At 49.8% G+C, this 25672-nt stretch overlaps 1 protein-coding gene across 1 annotated transcript; it reads left to right on the forward strand.

Moving 5' to 3' along the window:
• The first annotated feature begins 3995 nt into the window (after positions 1-3995).
• On the forward strand, positions 3996-5807 carry LOC114632130 (methylsterol monooxygenase 1). Its single transcript, XM_028780608.1, has one exon. The coding sequence runs from the start codon at positions 4076-4078 to the stop codon at positions 4955-4957; it is 882 nt and encodes a 293-aa protein (XP_028636441.1). The 5' UTR covers positions 3996-4075; the 3' UTR covers positions 4958-5807.
• The last annotated feature ends 19865 nt before the right edge of the window (positions 5808-25672 follow it).

Consider the following 25672-nt stretch of genomic DNA (forward strand, 5'->3'; position numbering starts at 1 on the left):
AGAAGGGTTTATTCAGCTTACACGTCCACTGAACTGTTCATCATTGAAGGCAGTCAGGACAGGAACTCGCAGGGCTGGAACCTGGAGGCAGGAGCTGATGCAGATGCAAAAGCCATGGAGAAGGGTTACTTGCTGGCTTACTCCTCATAGCTTGCCCAGCCTACTTTCTTATAGAACCCAGGACCACCAGCCCAAGAACAGCATCACCTACAACGGGCTGAGACTGCCCCCCATCAATTACTAGTTAAGAAAATTTCTTACAGCTGGATCTTATGGAGAAATTTTCTCCATTGAGGTTCCCTCCTTTCAGATAACTCTAGCTTATAACAAGTTGACATAAAACTATCCAGAATCTCTTCTTGGGTTCCTACTGACCCCTGTGAGCTCTCCTGACCTTTGCCTGTCTTCTCCTTGCCAGTTGGTGAAGCGGCTCACAAGCTTGGCTCAGCCCCCGCACATGCGCTGTGTGAGTGGTTTCCCCAGGTTGTCTGTGAGTCTTTTCCATATGGACAGTCCCTTTGGGTCACATTCATTCATTGTTTCTTTGCTGCCACCCCACTCCCTCCCAGCTCCCAGAGTTTGAGAAAGAGGCTTTCCTTAGTGGGAGAGAATGTAACACCAGGAAGAGGCCAGAACCCACCTCAGGCTGAGGTGACAGCCTGGGAAACAGATATGAAGACAGACATAGGGCTGGGTGGCCAGCAGGGCACAGGCCAGGGCAGGTTGGAAGCAGGGGAATGGCTTTCTGGGTTGAACAGGTGGGCAGTGATGCTGGTAGCTCTGTGTGACAGACATAATCCAGGAGAAGGGAAGCTGAGGGACACCTCCCACAGCACGTCCCTCCTGAGGATCCTCACCTGTTTCCTGGCGAGGGGACCCTGCCACCTCCATCTCTGTCCCCAGAAATGGACAAGCCAAATAATGCTTGTCAAATAAATGATCAAATGAGTGTCCAAGTCACCAGAGTTGGGAACGCCGCTTCCCCGAAGGAGAGGACGGAACTGAAGGGTTCCCCCATAACCTCCATCCCCTCCTCAGCCGTTGAGGAACAGCCCCCAAGCCTCAACCTCAGCTAGGAAGAGAGCCGTGCCCACCAACCAGCCCCACGGAAGCCTCTAGACCTTTGTGGCAGGAGCAAGAACTCTATCTGGTCCTAAGAACTCCAGCTTCTGACAGACGAGGAATCTCTCCTCCTACAGGCCATCCAGGGAAGTAAGAGAGTGGGCCCTGGATTATAACACCCAGGAGCTTTCTAAAACAACTGGCTGATTCTCAACAGACTCTGGAGCCTAGAGGAAAACCTCCAGGGCAGACCAGAGGGGTCTTCAGGTTTCTAGAGGTTGTTTCAAAGTCGCCACGAGACACAAAAGACTGGAAGCTGAACAGACAGGTACCTGACCTGGAAGCTGAGGGGACACTGTAGAGTTTCCATTCTTGGAAAGAACTCACTACAGAGCGCAAGCTCAGCTTCAATCCTGTGGGTACAGCACCCTCTGCTGGACACTTTGGGTCCTGCACCCTTGCATAAAAAGAGGAGCTGCCGGAAGAGACTGAAGGAGAAATTCAGGAGGATGCTGGACCACCTATCTGCCAACTGACTCTTCATACCCCTTCCCTGGAGTCTGAGTCAGCTCACTTCCCTCAGTATACTACTCCATAGTACGCCCCCCACTCTCCCACTGCACCAAGCCCCACTGTGTCTGTTGTTCCACACGTCACTCTTTCCTTCCCACCCCTTAGGTCCCTCTGTGAAACTACGCATCCCAAGGCCAGCTTCCTCCCCTGTCATGAGTCTGGAGGTCCCTGAGTCAGTCCCTATTCTTCAGGAGGAGTACCCTCTTCTTGCTGAGAATTCTTTAACAACAGCAGCTGCTATTGGTGCACATCCTACACAGGGTATGACCCTCGACTGCGAACCCAATACAAACCAATGAAAGAAGCGGCTATGTGCACACCTATTTGAATATCCTACATGCAAATCCAAGCATGTTCTGCATGTGTGAGTGAACAGCAAGAGGGTCTCACCGTGTGAGCCAGGCAGGCTCTTTTTCGTCCACACTAGAGCATGAAACCCTGACCCTGCGCCTGCAGAGGGCAGCACTGAGCTGCTCGGGGCTACCTGAACAGACATTGCAGTTGTTTTGCCTGTAGACTTGGGAATGGCTCTGGAAGTCCAACTCCTGGGAATCCAACACATCTAGCTTCTATGGGCACTTGTATTCACTTGGACATTCTCACACAAAGACAGATAGACAGACACACACACATTCATGTGATTTCAAATTAAGTTAATGTTTTAAGTTGAGTTTCTAATATCACATAGTAGATTCTATGTCTTTACTGGGGATCTGAGGCTATAAGGTCTGTGTCTGTGCGTCATGTGTAAGGTGTGCACATACATTTCAGAATACATAGCCAGGCGGTGGTGGCGCACGCCTTTAATCCCAGCACTTAGGAGGCAGAGACAGGTGGATTTCTGAGTTTGAGGCCAGCCTGGTCTACAGAGTGAGTTCAGGACAGCCAGGGCTATACAGAGAAACCCTGTCTCGAAAAAAAACAAAAAAACAAAAAAAACAAAAAAAATCTAAAAGAAAATTTTTCAGAATACGTGCTAGTGCAAGGTCATATGATTCTGTCTTAAATCCTACACACTTTTTGTCAGTATTTTTTTGACTCTCTTCTATGTTACTTTTTTAATAAGAAAGAGACCATGAGTGAAAGGCCTCCAAGTTCTCACTAGAATGTGGAAACTCCCCTGGGGGGTGAGAGTGAGCCTGCAGTTCCCTGGAATTTCCCAGAATTCATAGAAAGACTCTGGGTTTCACATAAATTGACTGTGGCCTTAGGGGAGGAGAGGGCCTGAGTCCAAGTTCAGCACTTCCTCAACGCAAGTGGCTAGTTCATACGTGCACACACAACTCACACTCACAGAGCTTACACACATTTGCACACCTACACAGCTCACACATACATTTGCACACAGTTCCCATGTGGACTTACACATTTGAGTATAATCACTTAAGTATAATCGCATGCCCTTGCACTAGCGTGTACTCAGAAATGTCTGTGCATACTGTACACGTGACACACAGACACATACCTCAGTGTCCCACATCCTTAGAGCCACATGTAGCTCGATAGCTTAGAGACATGTGCTCATATGCTCACACGTGATCACACTAACACACACGCAGCCACACTCGATAGCTTAGAGACATGTACTCATACACTCACACACGATCGTACATGTGCGCACAGCCCCACGCTGACACACACACGTCACACTAGTCTCACACATGCACACTTTTGCACTGCATACTTGCCCATGCTTTCAGTCCTACAGCCTCTTCACTTGTCACATTACACACTCGTTCACACACAAAGCAGCCAATGACACTATAGTAAAAAAAAATCTTACAGTCTCACAGGGCTACCCCTGGACAAATCTGAACTGTCCATGATTCCAGGAGAGATTTCTAGAATCTTCCCAGGAGACACTAAACCCAAGGTAGAATGATGTCCCCACATCCCCAGTCTAGAGCGAGCAGAATCAGGACCAGGAGTGTTGACAACACAAACAAGTCACCAGGCCCTGGGAAACCCTTCATCCTTCAGTTCTCTTTCAGTTAAGTCATCTTTGAACTGTAGGAGGTGAGGCCTAGCCAGGAAACCTAACAGGGGCACTTGGGTGCTATAACTATGGGGGAGACACTTATCCATATGAGGCACACCAAAGGCCTGAGCAGGTTAAACTACGGGGGCGTCTAAGCATGCTGGGCCAGCCAGGAGGCAGGACAGGTATGGAGGCTCAGCACAAACAGGAGTCACAGTAGACACTACCTGTCCACACAGACGGCTGTCAAATGTGAAGGCCAGTGGCACACAAGGACCTCACACTCTCTGGGAAGAGTGTGAGACAAGCCGGGGGGTGGGGGGGAACAGAGATGGACGCTGAGCTTAAAGAGGCAGGTGGAGAGAGATAGTGAGAAGGCCGCTGCACCTGCCCGGTCTAGCGCAGAGACCGCTGTCAATCGCGGGCCGCCAGGAATAGAAGGCTCTTCGCAGAGATTTGAAAATGGCCACAAACAAAAGTGCTGGCATCTTCAGCTCCGCATCCCTGGCTGTGGAGTATGTGGATTCACTGCTGCCTGAGAACCCTCTGCAGGAGCCCTTTAAGAATGCGTGGGTCTACATGTTGGATAACTATACAAAGTTCCAGATTGCAACCTGGGGCTCCCTGATAGTTCATGAAGTCGTCTATTTCTTGTTCTGTTTACCTGCATTTCTCTTCCAGTTTATACCTTACATGAGAAAGTACAAGATTCAAAAGGATAAACCAGAAACCTTCGAAGGCCAGTGGAAGTGTTTGAAAACACTTCTATTTAATCATTTTTGTATCCAGTTGCCTCTGATTTGTGGAACATACTATTTTACAGAGTTTTTCAATATTCCTTATGATTGGGAAAGAATGCCAAGATGGTATTTAACTTTCGCAAGGTGCCTGGGCTGTGCAGTCATTGAGGATACTTGGCACTATTTCCTGCACAGACTCCTTCACCACAAGAGGATTTATAAATACATTCATAAAATACATCACGAGTTTCAGGCTCCGTTTGGAATGGAAGCAGAATATGCACATCCTTTGGAGACCCTGATTCTCGGGGCTGGATTTTTCATTGGAATTGTGCTTCTGTGTAATCACGTCATTCTTCTGTGGGCATGGGTGACCATGCGTTTGCTAGAAACCATCGATGTACACAGTGGTTACGATATTCCTCTCAACCCGCTGCACTTCATCCCTTTTTATACGGGTGCTCGGCACCACGATTTCCACCACATGAACTTCGTTGGGAATTACGCCTCCACCTTCACATGGTGGGACAGAATCTTTGGGACAGATGTCCAGTATCATGCCTACCTTGAAAAGATGAAAAAGCTTGGGAAAAAGTCTGAGTGAATACCCTAGCTCTACGCCTTCCTCAACTGCAGCTAGCAACTAACATTGCTTCTGGGGAGCAGAAATAGGCATGTGTCTTGGCTGCTACGTGATAAGAAGAACATTAACGACCTTTAACTATCTTCCAGATGAGAACTTTTCTACTTTATATTCAAGATCTGTATATGTGGGAACAGATGAACATATATATTTAAGTACAGTTTTCAGGAGGAGGTTTTAAAGGCCATATTGCTACCCTCACCTAAAGGTTTCAGGAACTGGAAGAAGTATTAATGTCCAACTCACCACTTCATGCTACCCAAGGCTGAAGTTGACGTTGCCTTCTAAGCCTTTTGCATACACTGGTCAGTTCAGAAAATTCTCAACAATAATGTTTGCCTTCTAGTTTAAGACACAGTGTTTTTTAGAATTTACCTGAAATGAAAATATCACAAAGTAAATATATCAGCTGGTGATCGAGTGACTGAAACCCGACTCTGGTCTGGGGTTGACCAGTTCAAGACTATTCTTTCTGTGAAGGATTGTTTGATTGTAGTAATTTTATTGATCTTGTAAATTGGCTTATTTCCTACGTGATGTACATAGAATATTATAGTCTAAAGATTTTCAAGTTACTTGTGTTTTTAAATTGAGGAACCCCACTTCCGCTGTCCACTCACTCGTCTTTGTGTGTCAGGTGGTCATTGAAGTCGCACCTTGAGCTTTGTGAATTCACTTCTCTATTTGCACCGGGAGCTGGTAAAAAAAATGTGATTTTTGTCTGATCCTCTGGTTTTCATCGTTGAAGATTAGCTGTCATGTTTTATTCTTATAAGGAGAAGCACAGAAATCATTAAAGTACCTTTTACAATAAAAAAAAAAAAAAAAAGAGGCAGGTGGAGGCCAGCCTGCCAGAGATCCTAGTAGGAAAAGCAGCTTGGATCCTAAAGGTTATAGGTACAGGACAGGGAAGGGCATGCTTCCCTCACAGAGGTTGGCAAACAGGGACCCAGAATCTACAGGGCTGACTATGGTCCTCAGCTGCCACCTGGGGAGTGGGGCTAACCTAGAAATCCACCCACTAGTCCTCCCACAGGCCGTGTCTTTCTCTAACTCCTCAGAATGAGGTCTCCCATGGGCGACAAAAGCTTTGTCTGTACAAAGGACTAATGGTTTCCCAGCATCAAGACTCTGAGAAGCTTCTAAGAGTTCCAGAAAGGTCTCCCCCAGAGCCTTTCCTAGCTGAGTCAATTGGTTGTAGCCCAACAAAAAGCAAGGGGGTATGGAGTGCCTCCTAGGAGCAGGCAAGAAGGGGGTGCTCGATGGCAGAGCTGGGGACAGCTAGAGGAAGGACTGAGTGCTGGCTTTACCAAGAGGGCCCAATCCTGACTGAGGGAGGGTGGAGTGTACCAGGCCTGCACATTCCAGTGGCTGCCACTCCCTTCCAGCCTGTCCTCTCCTGTTCCCACAGTTTCCCAGACTGCCCTGGACCTGGCTCTCAGGGACGGTTCCCAGAATCCTTTGCAGTCCAGACCCAAACTACGGAGATCACAGTCTGAATGCACAGTAGCCCTCCTGCCCTCTCTCTACCCCCACTGCACACACACTCACACAAATGTACACATGCATGCATGTGCATATACATGCTCAACTGGCCTCAGCATCAGGACACCAGGACAGGACGCCAAACACAAGGCTGTCAGAGCTGTGGCACTCCAGGACAGATGATCCTCCTCCCTCCACCCCAGCTAGGACAGGACAAGAGAGAGGGGAAAAACCCAGTCCCCATAGATGTCACAGGACCAAGGTCACTCTAGAATGCCATTGAAGTTTGGCCAAAGAAACTCTGGGGAAGGAATGTTGTCCTCCAAAGTTGCTAGGGCTTTGTGCCCAGTTTGGGGCATCTCAGGCTAGTCTTGTTCCCAAGCCCAGCAATGGACTGGGTAGGCCCAGGAATACTACCCACTCTGCTTCCCCACCCCCACCCAGGCCCAGACAGGCAGCCTACAGTCCTTACAACAAAGGCTGTGCCAGACCACAGAGGCCCAATGTCCCCGTGCTCCACCCCACCTTTCTCCCCACCCCATACCCTGGAGTCACCTTTCCTGACCTCTCGCGCAGGAGAGAATTCCTGCGCCCACCCTCGGCCCAGGGCCAACCCTGTCAGTTCCCACCAAGACCTGAGAAGTGTTTTTCTGTAGCCCAAGCAATCCTGGGCCTGACCAGGGCCCACTGGGTTCCCAAGAAATGGCTCGACAGAGTCTAATGGAGGGATCCAGCACAGACCAAACAAGTTGTGACCCAAACTGCTAAGGCCTAGGAAAGGGATGTCAGCAAAGGGAGGGGGACATCCTACAGCCAGAAACAGACTAAAATGTGAGCTCCAGCAAAGTCATCAAGTTTCCTGCCCAGTCCCACTTGGGAGTTTATCCTGACCCTGAGGACAATGGGGAGCTTCCTGGAGTCCCAGGTGGGTGAGGTGGTCTCAGTACATCCCATCGGATCCCAACACACCTTTGGTTAAAGATCCCATTCTGGGCTGGGAATGTCATTCAATAGTACACACTTGCCTAGACTGGATAGGCCCTGGGTTCTGTTCATAGCATCATGGGAAATGGAGGATGGTGGGAATTACATTCTACCCAATGACACTCGCAAGGTAAAGGGCTCCTATACTCATTCTATAGGAAAGGAAAATAAGACCCAGAGAGAAGAAGTGGATTGTGGGAAGACTCTACCATCAATGAGAGCTAACTTGACCTATGTCCTATGTAGATCCCTTCCCAGTCCCGGGTGGCAATGCAGACAACCCAGCTGGGACACGGAGGAGCAGGGCCAGGGTGGTGAGTGTTGGTAACAATGCCTAGAACTGGGTATCTACAAGGGAAAAGGATCCCACTCCATCCCTCTGCCCCAGGACCCCACCAGGCACCGTGAGCTGCCACCTGAGTCAAACAAAGTGCAGGACAGCACGCATAATGTGCCTCCCTGCTGCTTCGCAGCCTCTGCAGGGCCCACCACCACGCATCACAGGACACCCAGCCTTCTGTCCCCATTGCCTCAGCCACCAGCAAGAGCAAGCCCCCCAACCATGCTGTGTAGACCCTCAAACTCCAGGCCTCCAACTGCAGAGGCAAAAGGGGTGGGCAGGGACTGAAATCTCACCCCCACCCCTCTGCCATTGTCCTGGCTACTGTGGGAACTGGGACTCCAGCACCACACCCAGCAAGGACATGCAAGGCAAGCAGTTCCCACACCCAGTTCTAGGCAGCCACCAGGTGAGTCCCTAACAAAGCCTGAGCGCTGAGCTGGCTCAGGTGCGGGTGGCAGGCGAGGCTGGGAGAGGCACAACACACCTGGCTCTGCCAAGCCCAGACGCTCTGCTGGGGAGGAATGCAGACTCGCCCAGGCTGGCCCTGGGAAAGCTGCCACCCCCTTGGCTCCCGCCAGCGAGCTGACTCAGCCTGGGTGGGGTGGGTCTGTGGAGCTGCAACCTCAGCAGTTCAAGTCTCTCCCACCACACCCTGCCCAAAGTTCCTCAGAGTCAGGCAGGGGACTGGGCCTGAGATTGGAGCTGAGGGCCTGCAGCACCCACCCAGCTCAAGATCCTTGGAAAGATGCGGGGACATTGTCCAGTGTACCCTTCTGCACTAGGCTGGGCTGTATATGCGCACACACACACACCAATGTTAGCAGAGCTAGAGGCCCCCGAGAGACAATCAATGAGCCCTTACTCCCCATCCTGAGCCTTCTCTGAGCCTAGGACCCCAGCTTTGTGGACAGGGAGCTAGGAAGCATTTTTGCCTATGGTGTCTTCCTTAGGGAACTGAGCTATGTAACCTGGGAAGCCAAGACTTAACCTAGAATCTTTTAACAGGCAGCTGCAAACTGCAGATGACTTTGAGTGGGCCTGGAAACTTAGAGGAAAGCCTGGGGCCCAGCCCGTCAGAAGGAGTTCAGAAGACTGATTCTGAACCTAATACAAACGCTTTCATCTGTAATCCCAGATTCAGGAGGCTGAGGCAGGAGGATCACCCCAAATTTGAGGCTAGCAGGGGCTACACAGTGAATTCCAGAACGGCCAGGGCTTAGAAAGAAAGAAAGAAAGAGAGAGAGAGAGAGAGAGAGAGAGAGAGAGAGAGAGAGAGAGAGAGAATTTTTTTTTTTTTTTTTTTGGTTTTTCGAGACAGGGTTTCTCTGTGTAGTCCTGGCTGTCCTGGAACTCACTCTGTAGACCAGGCTGGCCTCGAACTCAGAAATCCGCCTGCCTCTGCCTCCCAAGTATTAAAGGTGTGCGCCACCACTGCCCGGCTGAGAAAAAGAATTTAAAATCACAAAAAAAGGTTCTGTCTCTCTACCTTTCCCTAAACACTGAAATATTAGGCTGAGCTTGGTGGCATGCGCCTTTAATCCCACCACTCAGGAGGCAAAGGAAGGCAGATCTCTGTGAGTTTGAGACCAGCCTGATCTACAAAAGCGAGTCCAGGATAGCCACGGCTTGTTACGCAGGGAAACCTTTTCTCAAAACAAAACAGAAGGGCTGGCTAAGTCCTACAAGTCTCCTTAACCCCCACTGCAGACAGGGTCCCTTGAGAGTCTCCATTGCTGTCTCCTAGGACAGGAGCACTTGAAACAACTCAGCCTCACTCCCTCAGTCCAAGTACAGCCTGAAAGCCAGGACCCTTGTTCTTTCTAGAACAGAGATAGATCCTCAGGAGGGAATTCCCCTGTCAGCCTTTCTCTCTCCCCACAACCCCAAACCTTAGTATGTGAAAACCACAGGCCAGCGAAGGCCAGACACACTACCCTCTTATCTGCGTGACCCCAGCCTCCCCAAGTACCACATCCCACCACCTTGCCCACCGAGCCAACCCACAGTTCCAGGCTAGACCAGTCCTTTCCTCCCTAGACACCAGACAGCAGAGCCCTCCAGAGCTGAAGGAGCCGAGCTCCCTTCTGTCTCCTGCCTGTGGAGAGAGAAAGAGACGGTGGCTTCCCTCCCTGAGCCCCTGCTGTGGCTCACTGGCTAAGGGACTTCTCTCTGGCCTCTGTTCTGCTATGGATCACACTTGGACACTCCATTCAGGCCCTTCTCCCTTCAGCTCTGCCAGGGATTCAGGGCTGGAGGCTGGGGCTGGAATAGGGGCCAAGTTGCTGAGACCACAGCCAGGTATTCTAAGCTCCTCGAGAGTGTGGTAGGAGGTGAGGGTCTCCAGGCCACAGACCTTGAGCAAGTCATTACTGCTTCCCTATCCCACCCTTAGCTAGGCCCCTTCCCCCAGCTGACTGAACTGCAGGCCTAGGTTGGTTGGGTGTGGCGTTGGCAGGACAAACAGTCTCCAGTGTTGGGTGTTGTGCCTTGGTTACCAAGGCCAGAGGGTAAGGGCCTGGCTCACTCGCTCCCTGGCTCCCTGCCATGTTTGGGCCCCAGGCAAAAGTGTGGGTGGGGAGGGAAGGCAGAAGGATTTGGGGTGTGGAGCTCACATCCCCGCTCCCTGAGCCCCGGGGCAGGGAGGGCCAGCTGGGACTCGAAGCTCCCAGGGCCGATTCAGACTTGCTCCTAGCCTTGATTGGCTCCAGGGAGAGAGCCTGGCTGGGTCAGGTGCTGGGGGAAGGGCAGCTCTCTGCTGCTGGGGTGGGCTAGAGGGGTCTGGAGAAATCTGGAGGGACTGGGCCTCTGAGAGGTACGTCCTCACTCTAGGACTGACTGACTTCATACCTCAGTCTAGTTCATACCTAGGACCCAGTTCCTGGATATAGGTGAGCTCCAACCTCAGCCAGTTCAGGCCACCTAGGATATAGGTAAGCTCCAGACATCAGATCTGGACTGACCGGTGGTGACTTTAGGCAGATCACTGTCCCTACTTAGGCCTCAGTTCCCCCACCTGTGAAGTATCAGGAGCTGGACTAGACTTTTCTTGCTCTGTTCTCCTGTCATGAGCTGGACGAGTCTGTGTGAAGGGACAGCAGGATGAAGTTGCAGACATGACATTGTGATCAGTCTTGAAGGCCCTGGCAGTAAAGGCCAGTTCCCTGTCTCTGGCCCCAGCTGGGATGTGTAGGACGTGATAAAGTTATGGGCAAGGGGCCAGGGCTATGTCAGAAAGACTAATAGGGTACTAGAGGGGAGGGGCCTCCTACTCCACTGACCCTGAAGGCAGGACCTGCCCTTTCTCCCCAACCCAGAGATAACCCAGAGTAGCCCACCAGGTCTCTGTCACAGCCTGAGCCATTCTAGGCAAAAGCCAACCTGCAATCACGATGGTGCTGAGCCACAGGCCAGCTAGAGGTAGGAGTATCGAGAGAGGCTCTGTCTGGCATCTGAGGGCACACAACTTGGTGCACACAAGAGGCCACTGGCCAGAAGACAGCATAGAGCCACCCCCGCACTGATGGGACAGGAATGGTCTGGGGGAGGGGGGGAAAAGCCACAGTTTAAATCAAAGGGGTCAAGGGAAGTAAGGAATTCAGGTTGTAGCCAAACAGTGCCATCAGTGTGGGCATTCTAGATGTAAGATGGCGTCTAGCCTCCTGGGCCCAGCAAGCAGCCTGAGACACTGTGAATGGTGGTCACCACAGCAGGGAGGGCAATTCCTCCAATTCAAGCATGCATCCTCCCGCACACACACCCCATCCCCCAGGAAATACCAAGACCCAAATCTCTGCTTTGAGTAAACACATGAGCTCATTCAGTCTGATTCAGACCTGCCCTGCCAAAGCCTCCTGTTGGCAAAACAAAAAAGAGAGATGAGAAGCCAGGCATGCACACCAAATGGGCACAGAGGGCCTTGCACGGGGCTGATCCTGGGCCCAAGAGCAAGGCAGCCAGGAGCCAAGAGTCCTGGATAGGAACAGGGCCCAGGCTGGGGAGAGACCAGCAAGGATTTACTCCAATGCCCCCGGAGCTGGGCCTCCAGAAGAGAGAGGACTAGAAAAAGAAATGAAGGGCCTTGGCCCTGGCCCTGGCAGCTAGCTGGGACTCCAGAGTTATAGGATGTGCGTGCAAGAGCTAAAATGGTGGACTTGAGGAAGCTGTCCTCTAATATTTAGAACCTTAGCCAAAAGCAATGCCTGTGCTTGCCGAAGAGCATCAAGTATAGACTCCGGCCTCCGTTTATGAGGCAGGGGGAATCTCCCAACCCAAGAGGCCCCTTTACCAAAGTGTGAACTACTGCAGGGGAATGTAGCTCAATCCTGTGGGGAGAATTCACTGACAAGAGGGTAAACTGAGGCAAGGTGGAGCAACAGGCCTGCATCAGGTTAGAATCCAGTTGGCTCTGAGCTCTCCCTGGCCTCCTCAGCACTTCCAGCTGCCTCCCTGGGGAACCTGGGGACAGAGCCTTGGAAGACATTGCCACCAAACACTTGTCAGCTAAAAGTGACAGCCTGCTGGTCCCCACTAACCATACCTCTCAGGCAGGCCCTAAGGTCCCCCATGGAGACACCCCCCCCCAGCTTGTCTGGCCCCACAACTGCCTAAATTTTTCTCCTATTCACAAAACAGAGGCCAGAGACCAGTGCTCCAGTGACTGTAAGTCTCAGGGTCAGAGAGGGGCTCTGTGCCTGTTGACAGGCCCCTGTAACCAGGGCAGCCAGGAAGCCCTGAATCTCAGGGCAAGCAGTAACAGGGATAAGTTGGGCCTAGGCAAACAGGTCCAAAACAGCCAGGCCCCTGTCTCCTCCTCCCCAGGTATGAAGACAGGGCTCTCTGTAAGGAGGCAGGCTTCTGAGAAACCAACAGGCCCCAGGAAGTACCACCCTCAGTAAACAAGGCAGGAAAAGAGTCCAGGGCATCAACACAGCAAAAGAGTAGCCTTCTGAGGGCCTAGATACAGAGATCCCCATCCAGGGAACCCCAAGTTAGCCTTCCCTCCTCTGACTCTGTGGTCCCATCCTTTAACCCACTTCTGGCCTTCCAAAGCTGGGTTTGGGTCCTGGCCTTCAGAGGACGGGAGAGTGTGTCCTCCTCTAGGTAGATGAAGTAAGTACCCCAGAGATGTTTCGGAGTCTCTGTGTTCAGATCCCATGCCAAAGAACACAAGAGCAGCACAGCCCTTGGTTGCTTCACAATCCAGCTGGCAAAGAGAGTAGTTACAGAAAAAAATCATATGGGAACTCTCGAAAGTGGAGTGGCCAAGATCAAGGGTGGGTAGGAGACAGAAAACATCTAGAAGGTCCTAGCACATGTGGAATGCCTGCCTGTTGAAGGATAGGGTCACACTCATGCAACTTCTTGGTTGGTTTTTTTTTTTTTTTTTTTGGATTTTCTAAACAGGGTTTCTCTGTGTAGTCCTGGCTGTCCTGGAACTCACTCTGTAGACCAGGCTGGCCTCGAACTCAGAAATCCGCCTGTCTCTGCCTCCCAAGTGCTGGGATTGAAGGCGTGCGCCACCACTGCGCGGCAACTTCTTGGTTGTTGAAGGGTTTTTTTTAAGACTTTTTTATTTTATATGTATGAGTGTTTTGCCTCCAAGTATGTGTACACACCACAGGCCTGGTACCCAGACAGCTCAGAAGAAGACATCACATCCTCTGGGACTGGAGTTACAGGTGGTTGTGAACCTCCATGTGGGTGCTGGGAATGGAATCTTGGCCCCTAGTAAGAGCAACAAGCACTTTTAACTGCTGAGCCATATCTCCAGCCTATCCTTATTTTAAGTGTGTGTCTGTGTCTATGTTTGCCACATGTGTGTGAGTGCTCACAGAAGGCAGAAGTGGGCATCGGATCTCCAGAGTTCACGTTACAGGCTGTTGTGAGAAATCTCATGGGTTTGCTGGGAACTGAACTCAGGTCCTCTGGAAAAGTAGTTCCTAACTGCTGAGCCATCTCTCCAGCCTCTGTAGTTTCTTATTTTTCTGCAGAAAAAATACTTACGGAACCACCGTCCAACTCAATGGACTTTCAGAATAAGCCCACTCGTGTCACTAGCCTGAGGAGGACAAAGAATGTGAGTGGTCCTAAGAGCCCACTGTGCCTCAGTCTAGGCCCTAGCCCCCAAAGAGGGCCATGACTTTTTTTTAAAGATTTATTTACTTTGGCTATCTTCAGACACACCAAAGAGGGTATCAGATCCCATTACAGATGGGAATTGAACTCAGGACCTCTGGAAGAGTAATCGGTGCTCTTAACCACTGAGCCATCTCTCCAGCCCCATGACCCTGTCTTCTAGCTGTTAGCCTAGGCTCATGGCTCCTGCTTTTGTGTTTTGTGGGACCAGATTAACACACAGTGAGCTCTCATATCTTCAAGGTCAACATTTTGCCTCATTGTTATAGATATCCTACCTCAGGAACAGCTGTGTGTGGCATAGTAATGGGGGTACAGGGGAAAGGGGAGCCCTGAGGAACTCACCCTGGCAAGAGGGACCAGTCCAGAGCCAGCCAAGCTGCCCCAGCCAGCCCTGGGCTGGGAGAGTCACCCAGAAAGGAAAGTGCTGATTGCCAGCTTAGCTCCCAGGATGGGGGGCTATGGCCCAGGGCATTCCCAGTGCCCCAGGCGTTGGCCCTGTCAGTCTCCCCCAGATCCAGCTTGCTCCTCTGGGTGCCTAAAGAAGAGGAGTCTTGAAGGTATTAGAAAACATATCCAAATGTATGCAAATGAGCCCAGACTCCTTGAGTCAATTTGGGCAGAAGCCATCACAGTGAATGGAGGACTAGATTCCACAAGTTTAAACCGCCTGCCTCTGGCCTCTTCTTCCCACAGGCTCCTTTTTCCCTCCCCAAAAAGCTCCGATCTCCCATTGTTCTCCCTGCTTCTATGAATCCATCTTTGGCTCTCCTGGGGCTGAAAGATGGAGGCACTAAAGAGGATACTTGAGACTCAGCTTCCGCCTTCCAGAAGCCCTCAGATCATCAGGGAAGGAGAAAGTACAGCCACCACTCAGAGGGAAGAGGCCAGGCAAGCCAATGCTGTTCAGTCTCTACTCGTGGCTGAACCTAAGACTGCATTTCTGGCCTGTAAAGCAGGAGATGCTGAGGCCGCAGCCTCAGTCCACATCTGGAGTGGCTGGGAGCCAAGCAAGTGTGGGGTGGGGGGAGAAGAGACACAAGAGAACGGAGACAGGCAGAGCAAGACGGGACTGAAACAAAGTGGCTGGGGACCAGGGGCCAGGATCCAGCCATAGCTCAGCTGGTACTTCATTTGTCATTTTCCATCCCACAGACTACAGCGTGCAGCCTCACCAAGTGCCCACCTGCCCCACGTCACCAAGGTCCCTAAGCAACACTGATACAGATTTGTCTACTGCACACTTTTTACCTCTGAGAGATTTTGTTTGGGTTTCGTTTGTATTTTTCATCAAGACTGACCATGTTCTCTATCTGGGCTGTAGTGATGATTCCCTAGGTGTGAACATTCGTCAAAACTCATGAACATGGCCTGAGGTTGTAGCTTAGTCGGTAACCAACTGCTGGCCATTCTGAAGCCCTGGGTTGGCTCCCCAGCACCACCTAAATCATTGTATAAGGACACATCTGTCTTCCCAGCATTTGGGAGGTGAAGGCAGAAGAATCAGAAGTTCAAGGGCATCCTTGGCTACATAGTGAGTTCAAGGCCAGCCTGGGCTATATGATATACTATCTCAAAAAGACCCACGCTAAATAAAAATAAAATACTTCATCAACTCTACAGTCAACAGTAAGTACCTTTTGTTGTATGCATTTTTAGGAAGAGATGAGAGTGGACCTCTCTCGATGGTGAAAACAGGGTTTCCCTATGAGGGGAGAGCGGCTAAGGCAGAGCACAAGGTGTGGAGATGCAGCCAGCAGTCATGGCTCTAACATTTATAGCTTGATTCCCACAGATGGAGCAGAGCAGGGCCCAAAGATCTCCTGATTTGGAGAACAGCAACCTGACCACTGCAGGCTCTGGGGGTCTTACTGGGGGGTCTGGGACAAACAGCACTGTCTAGTTGAGTGTCTACAGTGTGGCCAGTCCTGGTTTCAGTCTTCATGGGACCAAGGTCACCCTACAGCCTAAAAATGGCTTTTGCAGAGCTAGAGAGATGGCTCAGCAGTTAAGAGAAGCACTGTAAGCTCTTCCAGAGGACCCGGGTTCTACTCCCAGTACCCACATAGCAGCTTACAGCTGTCTATAACGCCAGTTCCAGGGGATCTGACACACTCTTCTGGCCTCCAAGGGCACCGGCATACATGCGGGCAAAACATCCACACACATAAAAGTAAATGAATAAAACAAAATGATTTTTTAAAAGATTTATTTATTTTGTGTATATGAGTACTATAGCTGTCCTCAGACACACCAGAAGAGGGCATCGGATCCCATTACAGATGGTTGTGAGCCACCATGTGGTTGCTGGAAATTGAACTCAGTAGCTCTGGAAGAGCAGATGGTGCTCTTAATCACTGAGCCATCTCCCCAGCCCACAAAATGATTTTTTTATATTTTCGATGGTTTATCTTTTAAAAGGAGATAGGGGTCTTTGCTGTACTGTCCAGGCTGGCCTCAAACTCAGGAAATCTTCCCACTTCAGCTAAGCCTCTCAAGTCCTGCCAGCTACAGGAAATTACCAGTAAACCCAGCTTTATGTAGCTCTTTTGTTTGAGCGTTTTCTTTTGTTGTTGTTTATCGAGAACAAGGTATTTTGTAGCCCTCAGCTAGCTCTGAACGTCCTACCTCCTTGCTCCATCCCCTGAACACAGATTACCACCTTGAACACTCCAACGCTAGACATAGTCATTCTCTTAAAACATCAATGGAACAATATTTTCCGATTTGGGGACGTTTGTTTCTGTTTTGTTATGCTGAGGCCTTTCGAATGCTAGGTAAGTGATCCACCAATGAACTTCGTCCTGAGCTCAAGATAGTTTTATGACTTGGGAAAATTGTATGGAATTCAAACGTAGGTGCCCATTAGCAGAGCCTTATTGAACCACAGCCTCACAGTTCAACCCTGGGGATCTTTCATGCCTTGAGCAGAGCACACTTCACAGTCGTCTTGTGAGGCCTATAAAGCGGGATTCACCACTCTCTGCGAGCAAGGGATCATCCAGCCTTCTCACCCAACTGCCCGGGCAAAAGAAACTCAACCTTCTCTTGGCCTGAGCTTCCCTTGGTCCCACAGCAGGTTTCCTAGGCGCTCTGCGTCTGAAAGGCAATAGCGCCCCCTGCCGGCAGACAGAGCATCTGGCCTGATTGCCGACTCGGCCTCTGCTGCCCCCTGGTGGTCATTTCAGAAAGCGCCTCTAGGAGCTCAGTCCTTGATGGAACATCCCCTTATGGGTCCACAGAGGCGGGCACAGACAGGTCACTCTGATGGAGGCAATTCCTCAATTGAGGCTCCTTCTTCCCAGGTGAGTCAAGGTGGCAACTAAGATTAGCCCCCATACACACACCACTTGGCCTTCCAAGCAGGTGGGAGAGCACTTTGGAGTCAGATTCTGGGTATGAATCTTGCTTGCTATGAAGCCTTGGATTTGCCACGTTCTCTGAACCTCCATTCTCTCCCCTGTAGAGCAAAGGTAGATAGGTGATGTGTGGCGATCACTTGAAATCCCAGCACCGAGAAGGCCAAGACAGATGGACCCCTCCGATTCGATGGCCAGCCAGCCCACTCCACGAGTCACAGCCCAATGTGTAACCTTACTTCAAGAAAAAAGGCGGACAGCACCTGAGGAAAAACAGATGGGGCTGTTCTCTGACCTCCACACACATGGGCTGACACACACGTGAACGTGTGTGCGCACACACACAGTCAAGCAAGAGTTCTATGGATCTCAGTGCTGCTCATGGGATGCTCCGCACCGTGGGAATTCGATGAAACCCTAGGGAAGGTGGCGAAAGAATGATAGGACAAGAGACAGAAAGAAGAAGCACCTGTCTGAATATCTGATCAAGTGCTTAAACTTTATTGTTCGGGCTGCCGTTATAAAGGCAAGCAGGAGGCTAGCCTGGTCTACAGAGTGAGTTCCTGGACAGCCAGGCTTACACAGAGAAACCTTGTCTCAAAAAACCAAAAAATAAAAATAAATAAATAAATAAATAAAGGCAAGCAGACAGGAGGGTCATCTAACAGTCAGGGTCCAGGGTCATCCCGTAATTGCAAAGTTCACTAAGCCGACAAGAATTCCTAGCCCAAATTACTTTTCTAAATATTTTCTCACAAGCAAGAAGGCAATTAAAACATTTCTCAGCTCAAGTTGCTTATCTGATTAATATTTTCTCCCTGGCAGGAGGGCAATAAAGTATTCCTTAACTCAGGCTATTTACTTAACTGACACTTGCTCTCAGGTAGGAGGGAGACTTGGCTCCCAGCAATGGGAGAGAGACCGGGCCGGAAGTACTCAACTTTAGTAGGTACTAGGAGAGGTTGATACCAATGGACACTTTCCTGTACAGCTCCGAGGAGTCTGTGTCCTACGTTTTAAAATGAACCACCAAGAACTGAGAATCCAGTCTTGACTTCCCTTCCTCAGTTTCCCCATCTGATAAGTGGCCTGAAGTGGTTTCCACTGATCCAGGTGCCCTCAAATCCTGCTCTCTGACCTGCTCAGGACGTATAAGATGACACTCGCTGCTGCCCCCCCCCGCGCCGCCCACTCCCCTTCCCTGACCAGGGAGCTATGCTCTTCGTAATGGAAAGAAATGCTCCTCACTTTCTCCTCCCACTACCCCACACTTCCCCTGACTCAACTGAGGCTCAGAGCATCCGTTGCCTTCCTGCTGGGCTGCCCCACACCAACTCTCTCTCCCAGCAGCCTCTTCCCTCCGCTCACCTGGACTCTGGCAGGTGACTTCAGCGCCCACCGCACTTCTGTCTAGTCTCCGCTGGGAGGGACAGGAGTGCTCCTCCTTCCCACACAGCCCAACGTCCTTCACAGAGGGGACACGATGCCTGCTGGCACTTGGAGCTGAGCTCCTAGGACCCTTCTCATTCCAGGCCTGGTATGTACCCACCCCTTTACACACACACACACACACACACACACACACACACACACACAGTCTGCAGTAAGTTAGTCCTAGATTCTGAGCAGTCTCCACCTCCACATGCCCCAGGCCAGTGTCTGAGGAGAAGAATCCTATCTCTTGTTCACTTCAGCCCCCAGACAGCCCTGCCACCCCAGGCTCCCCATGCCTTCCTGGTTGTCAACTTAACCTTCTCCCCTCCCCTGAACGCCCTCAGAGCCCTGTCTAATCCCTGTCACGTGGATTTACAACCATGGAACAGGACATGCACCTGTTAACAGCTTTGTTCCCAGCGCAGTGCCTGACACTCGACAGGTGCTTACACACTAAATGAGTGAACAAATGACTACAGGTAAACCCACAGTCGCCACCCAGAACACTGGCCATCAGTCGCAAACTGTGTCAACACACACAGATGCTACTCACTACATCCCAGTCGAACCTGCAGAGATCCACTCGGGCTAAGACTGGAGAATCCAATGTCAGGTCCAGAGAGCACAACACCCCCTGCTGGCCCTGCGGCATAACTGCTTCCCAACTTCAGGTAGGGGGTTACTCTATCAACGCTGGAGCAGTCAGGGCCTCAGAAGTAACAGCTGCGAGATGTTGGCAGCTTTTTTGGTCGGTCCACAGACACACAGCCCCATACTTGATGGCCCTGAGCCAGCCCTAAAGTCCCCAGCCTTAGAGAGAGGACTGTGCCACACTTCTCTGGAGCCCCAGTAATTACCAGCTGAACGCTAGGCTCAGGCACTAGATGTCCAGTCTCCAAACCCGGTCTGTGCTGCCATCGTGTGGCCTCCGCGGGAAGTGCGCCTGTCCTATGACTCCGCTTAGACCCTGAAATTCTAAATGCCTCTTGGGTTGAGCTAAACAGGTTACAGCTGGAGTTCCAGGGGGTACAAAAGGAAGGGGCATAAGGGTTGCCTCCAAACTGAACTTGGAGTCAGGTTACCCCCAGTATAAAAGGCCATGGTAATTCAAGAGATGCCAAATCTAGGTCACAAGGGAAAGTCACTTGAGAATTCAAGTGTGAGTCCTTGAGTTTCTGGCCCAGGAAGTGTGACCTCAGTCCTTAGGAGAGGAGGAGAGCATGAGAAACAGGATATGAGGTGGCAGGACACACTGCTACTGTCTCAGAGTCACAGCCATGTGAGGACGATGATGTCATCGGCTGATCGGAGAGCCTGTGAGCAGGGAGACCAGGAACATGCCTGGGAAGAAGTCTCTGGGACAACTAGAAATAAGAAATGAATAAAATCTAAGATTGCTACCACACATGGATACTGGGGTACTTACCTAAACAGTGCTCTTTAAGTCACACGTGTTTGGCATTTCTCAAGACCTTACTACAAGCCACTCTAAATGATGTGGACATATTTGGACTTCTCTATAGCGCAGGCAGTAGAGAACTTGCCTACCATGCACTGGGCTCCAGGTTCAGTCTGGGTTCAGTCATTAAGACTGCATAAACTGGGGGCTGGAGAGATGGCTCAGTGGTTAAGAGCACTGACTGCTCTTCCAGAGGTCCTGAGTTCAAATCCCAGCAACCACATGGTGGCTCACAACCATCCATAATGAGGTTGAATGCCCTCTTCTGATGTGTCTGAAGACAGCTACAGTGTACTCATAAATAAAAAAATTAAAAAATTAAAAAAAGACTGCATAAACTGGGGGCTGGAGAGATGGCTCAGTGGTTAACAGCACTGACTGCTCTTCCAGAGGTCCTGAGTTCAATTCCCAGCAACCACATGGTAGCTCACAACCATCTGTAATGAGATCTGATGCTCACTTCTGCTTCTGTCTGAAGACAGCTATAGTGTACTTATATACATAAAATAAATAAATAAATCTTTTTTAAAAAGAAAAAAGAGTACATAAACCGGGTATGATGATTTGTGCAGGTCTGTAATCCCAGGACTCAGGGGATCAGAAGCTTAAGGTCAAGTCTGGGGGGATGGCTCCCCAGATAAGTGCTTAGCTCTGTCAGGGAACCTCAGTTGGGTTCCCAGCACCCAATTTAAAGGGCTCACAATCAGCTGTGACTCCAGATCCAGGAAAGCTGACAAGCTCCGGCCTCCACAGGCACCTCCACACGTGGCACGGGTAAACTCAGACAGGCACAAACACATACATATAAATAAGTTTGAAGCCATTGTCTTAGTTAGGGTTTGTGTGATTCTATTGCTGTGATAGAATGCTATGACATCCTTAGGGAAGAAAATATCTATTCGACATTACACTTCCATGCTATAGTTCATTATCAAAGGAAGTCAGGACAGGAACTCAAACTGAGCAGGAACCTAGAGGCAGGAGCTGATGCAGAGGCCATGGAGGGGTGTTGCTTACTGGTTTGCTCCCCCTGGCTTGCTCAGCCTGCTTTCTTATAGAACCCAGGACCACTGGGCAGTGGTGGCACACTCTTTTAATTCCAGCACTTGGGAAGCAGAGGCAGGTAGATCTCTGAGTTCCAGGCAGCCAGGACTACAGAGAGAAATTCTGTCTCAAAAACAACAACAACAAAAGCTGAAACAATGGCTCAGTGGTCAAGAGCCTGGGTTCAATCCCCAGTACCTGTATGGTGGTTTACAACCATCTGTAATTCCCAAGGATCCAATGCCCTCTTGTGGCCTATGTGAGTATTGCATGCAATGCTGCTCAGACGTGCATACAAGCAAAACACCTGTACACATGAAATAATAAAATAAACTAATCAAAAAATAAGAACCCAAAACCACCAGCCCAGAAAGGGAAGCCACAATTGTCTTGGCCCTCCCTCATCAAGCACTAATTAAGAAAATGCCTTACAAGCTTACCTATAGCCCAATCTTATAGAGGCATTTTTTTTTAATTGAGGTTCCCTCCTCTCAGATGACTTTAGCTTCTATCAAGTTGACATAAAACTATCCAGCACAACCATCATAAAAAGCTACATAAAAAGGTGGAGGCCAGAGGCTGGAGAGGCTCAGCAGTTAGAGGCTAGGCTCACAAGCAAACAGACAAGAAAGATCTAAGCTTACCTGAACATCAGTAACACAGTGGTAGATTCCAGAGATGGGCCAGGCGAGTAAGCACATTAGCCAGCAATCTAAGTTTAAGGAAATTGTGTTTGTAAGGAGAGGGAAAGGATTTGGAAGACAGAGAAGGCGATGTGGATTGACAGGGGGAGAGGTTTGAAAAGCACAGTTAAAATTGGATGATCAGACCTTGCATGATGGCACACAACTTTGATGCCTGAAGTTGGGAGGTAGAGGCAGGTGGAACTCTCTAAGTTCTAGGCCATCTTGGTCTATATAGTGGGCACAGTCTCATAGATAGATAGATAGATAGATAGATAGATAGATAGGAAGGAAGGAAAGGCCTCAGTGAAAAGATAACTTTGGCCGGGCAGTGGTGGCACACGCCTTTAATCCCAGCACTTGGGAGGCAGAGACAGGCAGATTTCTGAGTTCGAGGCCAGCCTGGTCTAGAGTGAGTTCCAGGACAGCCAGGGCTATACAGAGAAACCCTGTCTCAAAAAACCAAAAAGAAAGAAAGAAAGAGAGAGAGAGAGAGAGAGAGAGAGAGAGAGAGAGAGAGAGAAAGGAAAGATAACTTTAAGGCAAAACCTCAAGACTTTGAGAAAGAACCAAATATCTGTTCCATCCCAGGGTGAGGATGTTGCAGGAAATGCCCTGGTACCCAGGGTATAGGGGCAGAAGATAGAGATAAGCAGATCCCAGAGCTGATGAATCACATCAAGAAAAGACATAAGGGCTGGAGAGAGAGATGGCTTTGCAGTTGGGAGCTCTAGCTGCTCTTCTGGAGGATCAGGCTGTAGTTCCCAGAGCCCACATGGCAACTCATGGCTGTCTGTAACTCCAGTTCCAGGGGATCTAAAGCCCCCCCACACACAAGCATGCAGATGGAACACCAATGCCCATTAAATAAATAAATAAACAAATAAATAAGTAAACTTTAAAAGAAAGAACAAAGATTGAATCCACAGGTATCCCACAGAGCAAGGTGAAAACTTTGGTTGCTGTGGGAGAGTCAGACATTGGAGAGCAGGGCTGGGAGCAGAAAAACACAGGAAGACTGGAAAACTCTGCTGTAACCCCAGGGAGAGCCAGAACACAGCCAGCCCAGAGCACTGAGCAAGGGGAGCCCAGGGTGTTCTTAACCCATTGGATATGGGGTGGGAAGTAAGAGTCTAGGGTAGCGGTTCTCCACCTGTGGGTCTCTGCCCCTTTGGGGATCAAATGACCCTTTCACAGGTGTCCAATATCAGATATCTTAGATATTAGATATTTAAGACATTACAATTCTTTTTTTTTTTTTTTTTTTTTTTTTTGGTTTTTTCGAGACAGCGTTTCTCTGTATAGTCCTGGCTGTCCTGGAACTCACTCTGTAGACCAGGCTGGCCTCAAACTCAGAAATCCGCCTGCCTCTGCCTCCCAAGTGCTGGGATTAAAGGTGTGTGCCACCACCACCCGGCTGTTTTTTGTTTTTTTAAGGTTAATTTTTATTATTTTTAATTGTATATATAGATAGAGATGGTGTGTGTGTGTGTGTGTGTGTTTCCCTGTGTATGTTCCTCCATCATGACCTAGTTCTTCCTCCAAGGCCACACACTTCCTAATAGTTCCACTCCCTATGGGCCAAGCATTCACACACATGAATGGGGCCATTCCTGTTCAAACCACCATACCCAAGATGGTTATGAGCCACCCAACATGGGTACTAGGGTCCTCTGCAGAAGTGCTACATGTCTTAACTACTGAGATATCTCTCCAGCCCCAATGTTTTGGTTTTGGGGAACAGGGCCACACTCCGTAGCCCAGGCTAGCCTGGAACTTACTGTACTAGTTAGCCTTAACTGTGTGGTCGTGACACAGACTCTGGGCCTCTGAAAGGAGGAATCTGTTGATGAACTGTCTATGTCAGATTGGCCTGTAAGCATTTCAGTTGGAGAGAGGAATAGTCATGCTTGTTCCTTGATGTGGGAGGACTCAGCCCACTGTGGGCAGCACCATCCCCCTGGGCAGGTGGTCCTGGGATCTGTAAGAAAGCTAGTTAATCATGAGCTTATGAGCAAGCCAGTAAGCAGAGTTCTTCAATGGGTAGTCCTTCAAGTTTGTGCTAGTATTCCTGTCTCATCCCTCGGTGACAGACTGTGACCTAGTGCGGAGGAAATTCTTTCCTCCCTGACTGAGTTTTGATCATGACCTTGGTCACAGGAACAAAATGAAACAAGAATAGCCATCACATCCAGGTTATTTGGGGTTGTGGTTTTGGTAGGATTTTTTTTTTTAAGACAGGGTCTAAGTATATTCGACTGACCTGGAACTCATAGACATCCACCTGCCTCTGCCTCCCAAAAGCTGGGATTATAGTCATGTACCTCCATTCCCAACTTATTTCTGTCTTTTGAAACAAAGGTTTTTTGGTCCTGGCTTGAGACTCATGGCAGTCCTCCTTTCTCAACCTCCTGCATGCTGGAACCATTTTTCCCCCGTTATACTGGCTGGCTCTGTGTGTCAACTTGTCTGCTGGAGTTATCTAGGAGAAAGGAGCCTCCCTTGAAGAAATGCCTCCATGAGATCCAGCTGTAAGGCATTTTCTCAATTAGTGACCAAGGGTAGGAGGACAAGGGCAAGCTGAGCAAGCCAGGGGAAGCAATCCAGTAAACAGCATCCCTCCATGGCTTCTGCATCAGCTCCTGCCTCCAGGTTCCCACCTTGTGTGAGTTCCTGTCCTGACTTCCTTTGGTGATGAACTGCAATGTGGGAAGTGTAAGCTGAATAAACCCTTTCCTCCCCAGCTTGCTTCTTGGTCACGATGTTTTGAGCAGGAATAGACATCCTGAGTAAGACACTTATCATCATTACTTTCTTTTTTTAGCAGCCAAACTGAACATTCTGGGTCTGGGAGACGGCCCAGTCAGTACAGCGCTTGCATGATACAGACCTGAGCTCAGTTTTCAGAACCTATGGAAAAAGACCTGGTGCAGGGCACATGTTTGTAATCCCACCACTTGGGATACAGAAATGGTGGATCCCTGGGGCTCACTGGCCAGCCAGTCTGGCCAAATGGACTAAGCTACCGAGGGATCCCTCTCCAAAAAGTAAGAACAAGGTAGGGGGACTAGAGAAATGCCTCAGTGGATAAAGGTGCTAAGTTGGACCACCAGAGTACCTGTGAACTGTCCCCTTACCCTCCATGGTGGTTTGAATGAGAATGGCTCCCATTGGCTCATGTGTTTCATGCTTACTTTCCAGTTGGTGGAACTGTTTGGGAAGGATTGGGGGTATGGTCTTGTTGGAGGAGGTGTGTCACTGGGAGTCAGCTATGAGGTTTTGAAACACCAAACTCAGCCTCTCTCTCTCTCTCTCTCTCTCTCTCTCTCTCTCTCTCTCTCTCTCTCTGTCTCTCTCTCTGTCTCCCTCTCTCTCTCCCCCCCAACCCCGTCTATGGATCAGAATGTAATACTCTCAGCTACCTCCCCCAACACCATGCCTACATGCCACCACACTCCCCCAAATGATGATAATGGGCTAATCCTCAGAAACAGTGTAAGCTAGCCCCCAAGTTAATGCTTTCTTCTGAGTTGCCTTGGTCATGGTGTCTCTTTATAGCAACTGAACAGTAGCTAACACATGCACATACACACACACACACTTTCACATGTACATCAGCATGTACACATACAGAGAGAGAGAGAGAGAGAGAGAGAGAGAGAGAGAGAGAGAGCGCCTTGACACGCCATAACCATTAAACACTGACTCTCCCTTCCTCTCTCTCCTAGCTCTAGCAAGCATTACTTTACT

This window comes from Grammomys surdaster, unplaced genomic scaffold (assembly GCF_004785775.1).
Source record: "Grammomys surdaster isolate TR1022 unplaced genomic scaffold, NIH_TR_1.0 371, whole genome shotgun sequence".
Lineage (NCBI taxonomy): Eukaryota > Metazoa > Chordata > Mammalia > Rodentia > Muridae > Grammomys > Grammomys surdaster.

Bases quoted from the DNA above. Each gene is read 5' to 3' on its own strand.
- LOC114632130 (XM_028780608.1), top strand. From the start codon at position 4,076: ATGGCCACAAACAAAAGTGCTGGCATCTTCAGCTCCGCATCCCTGGCT.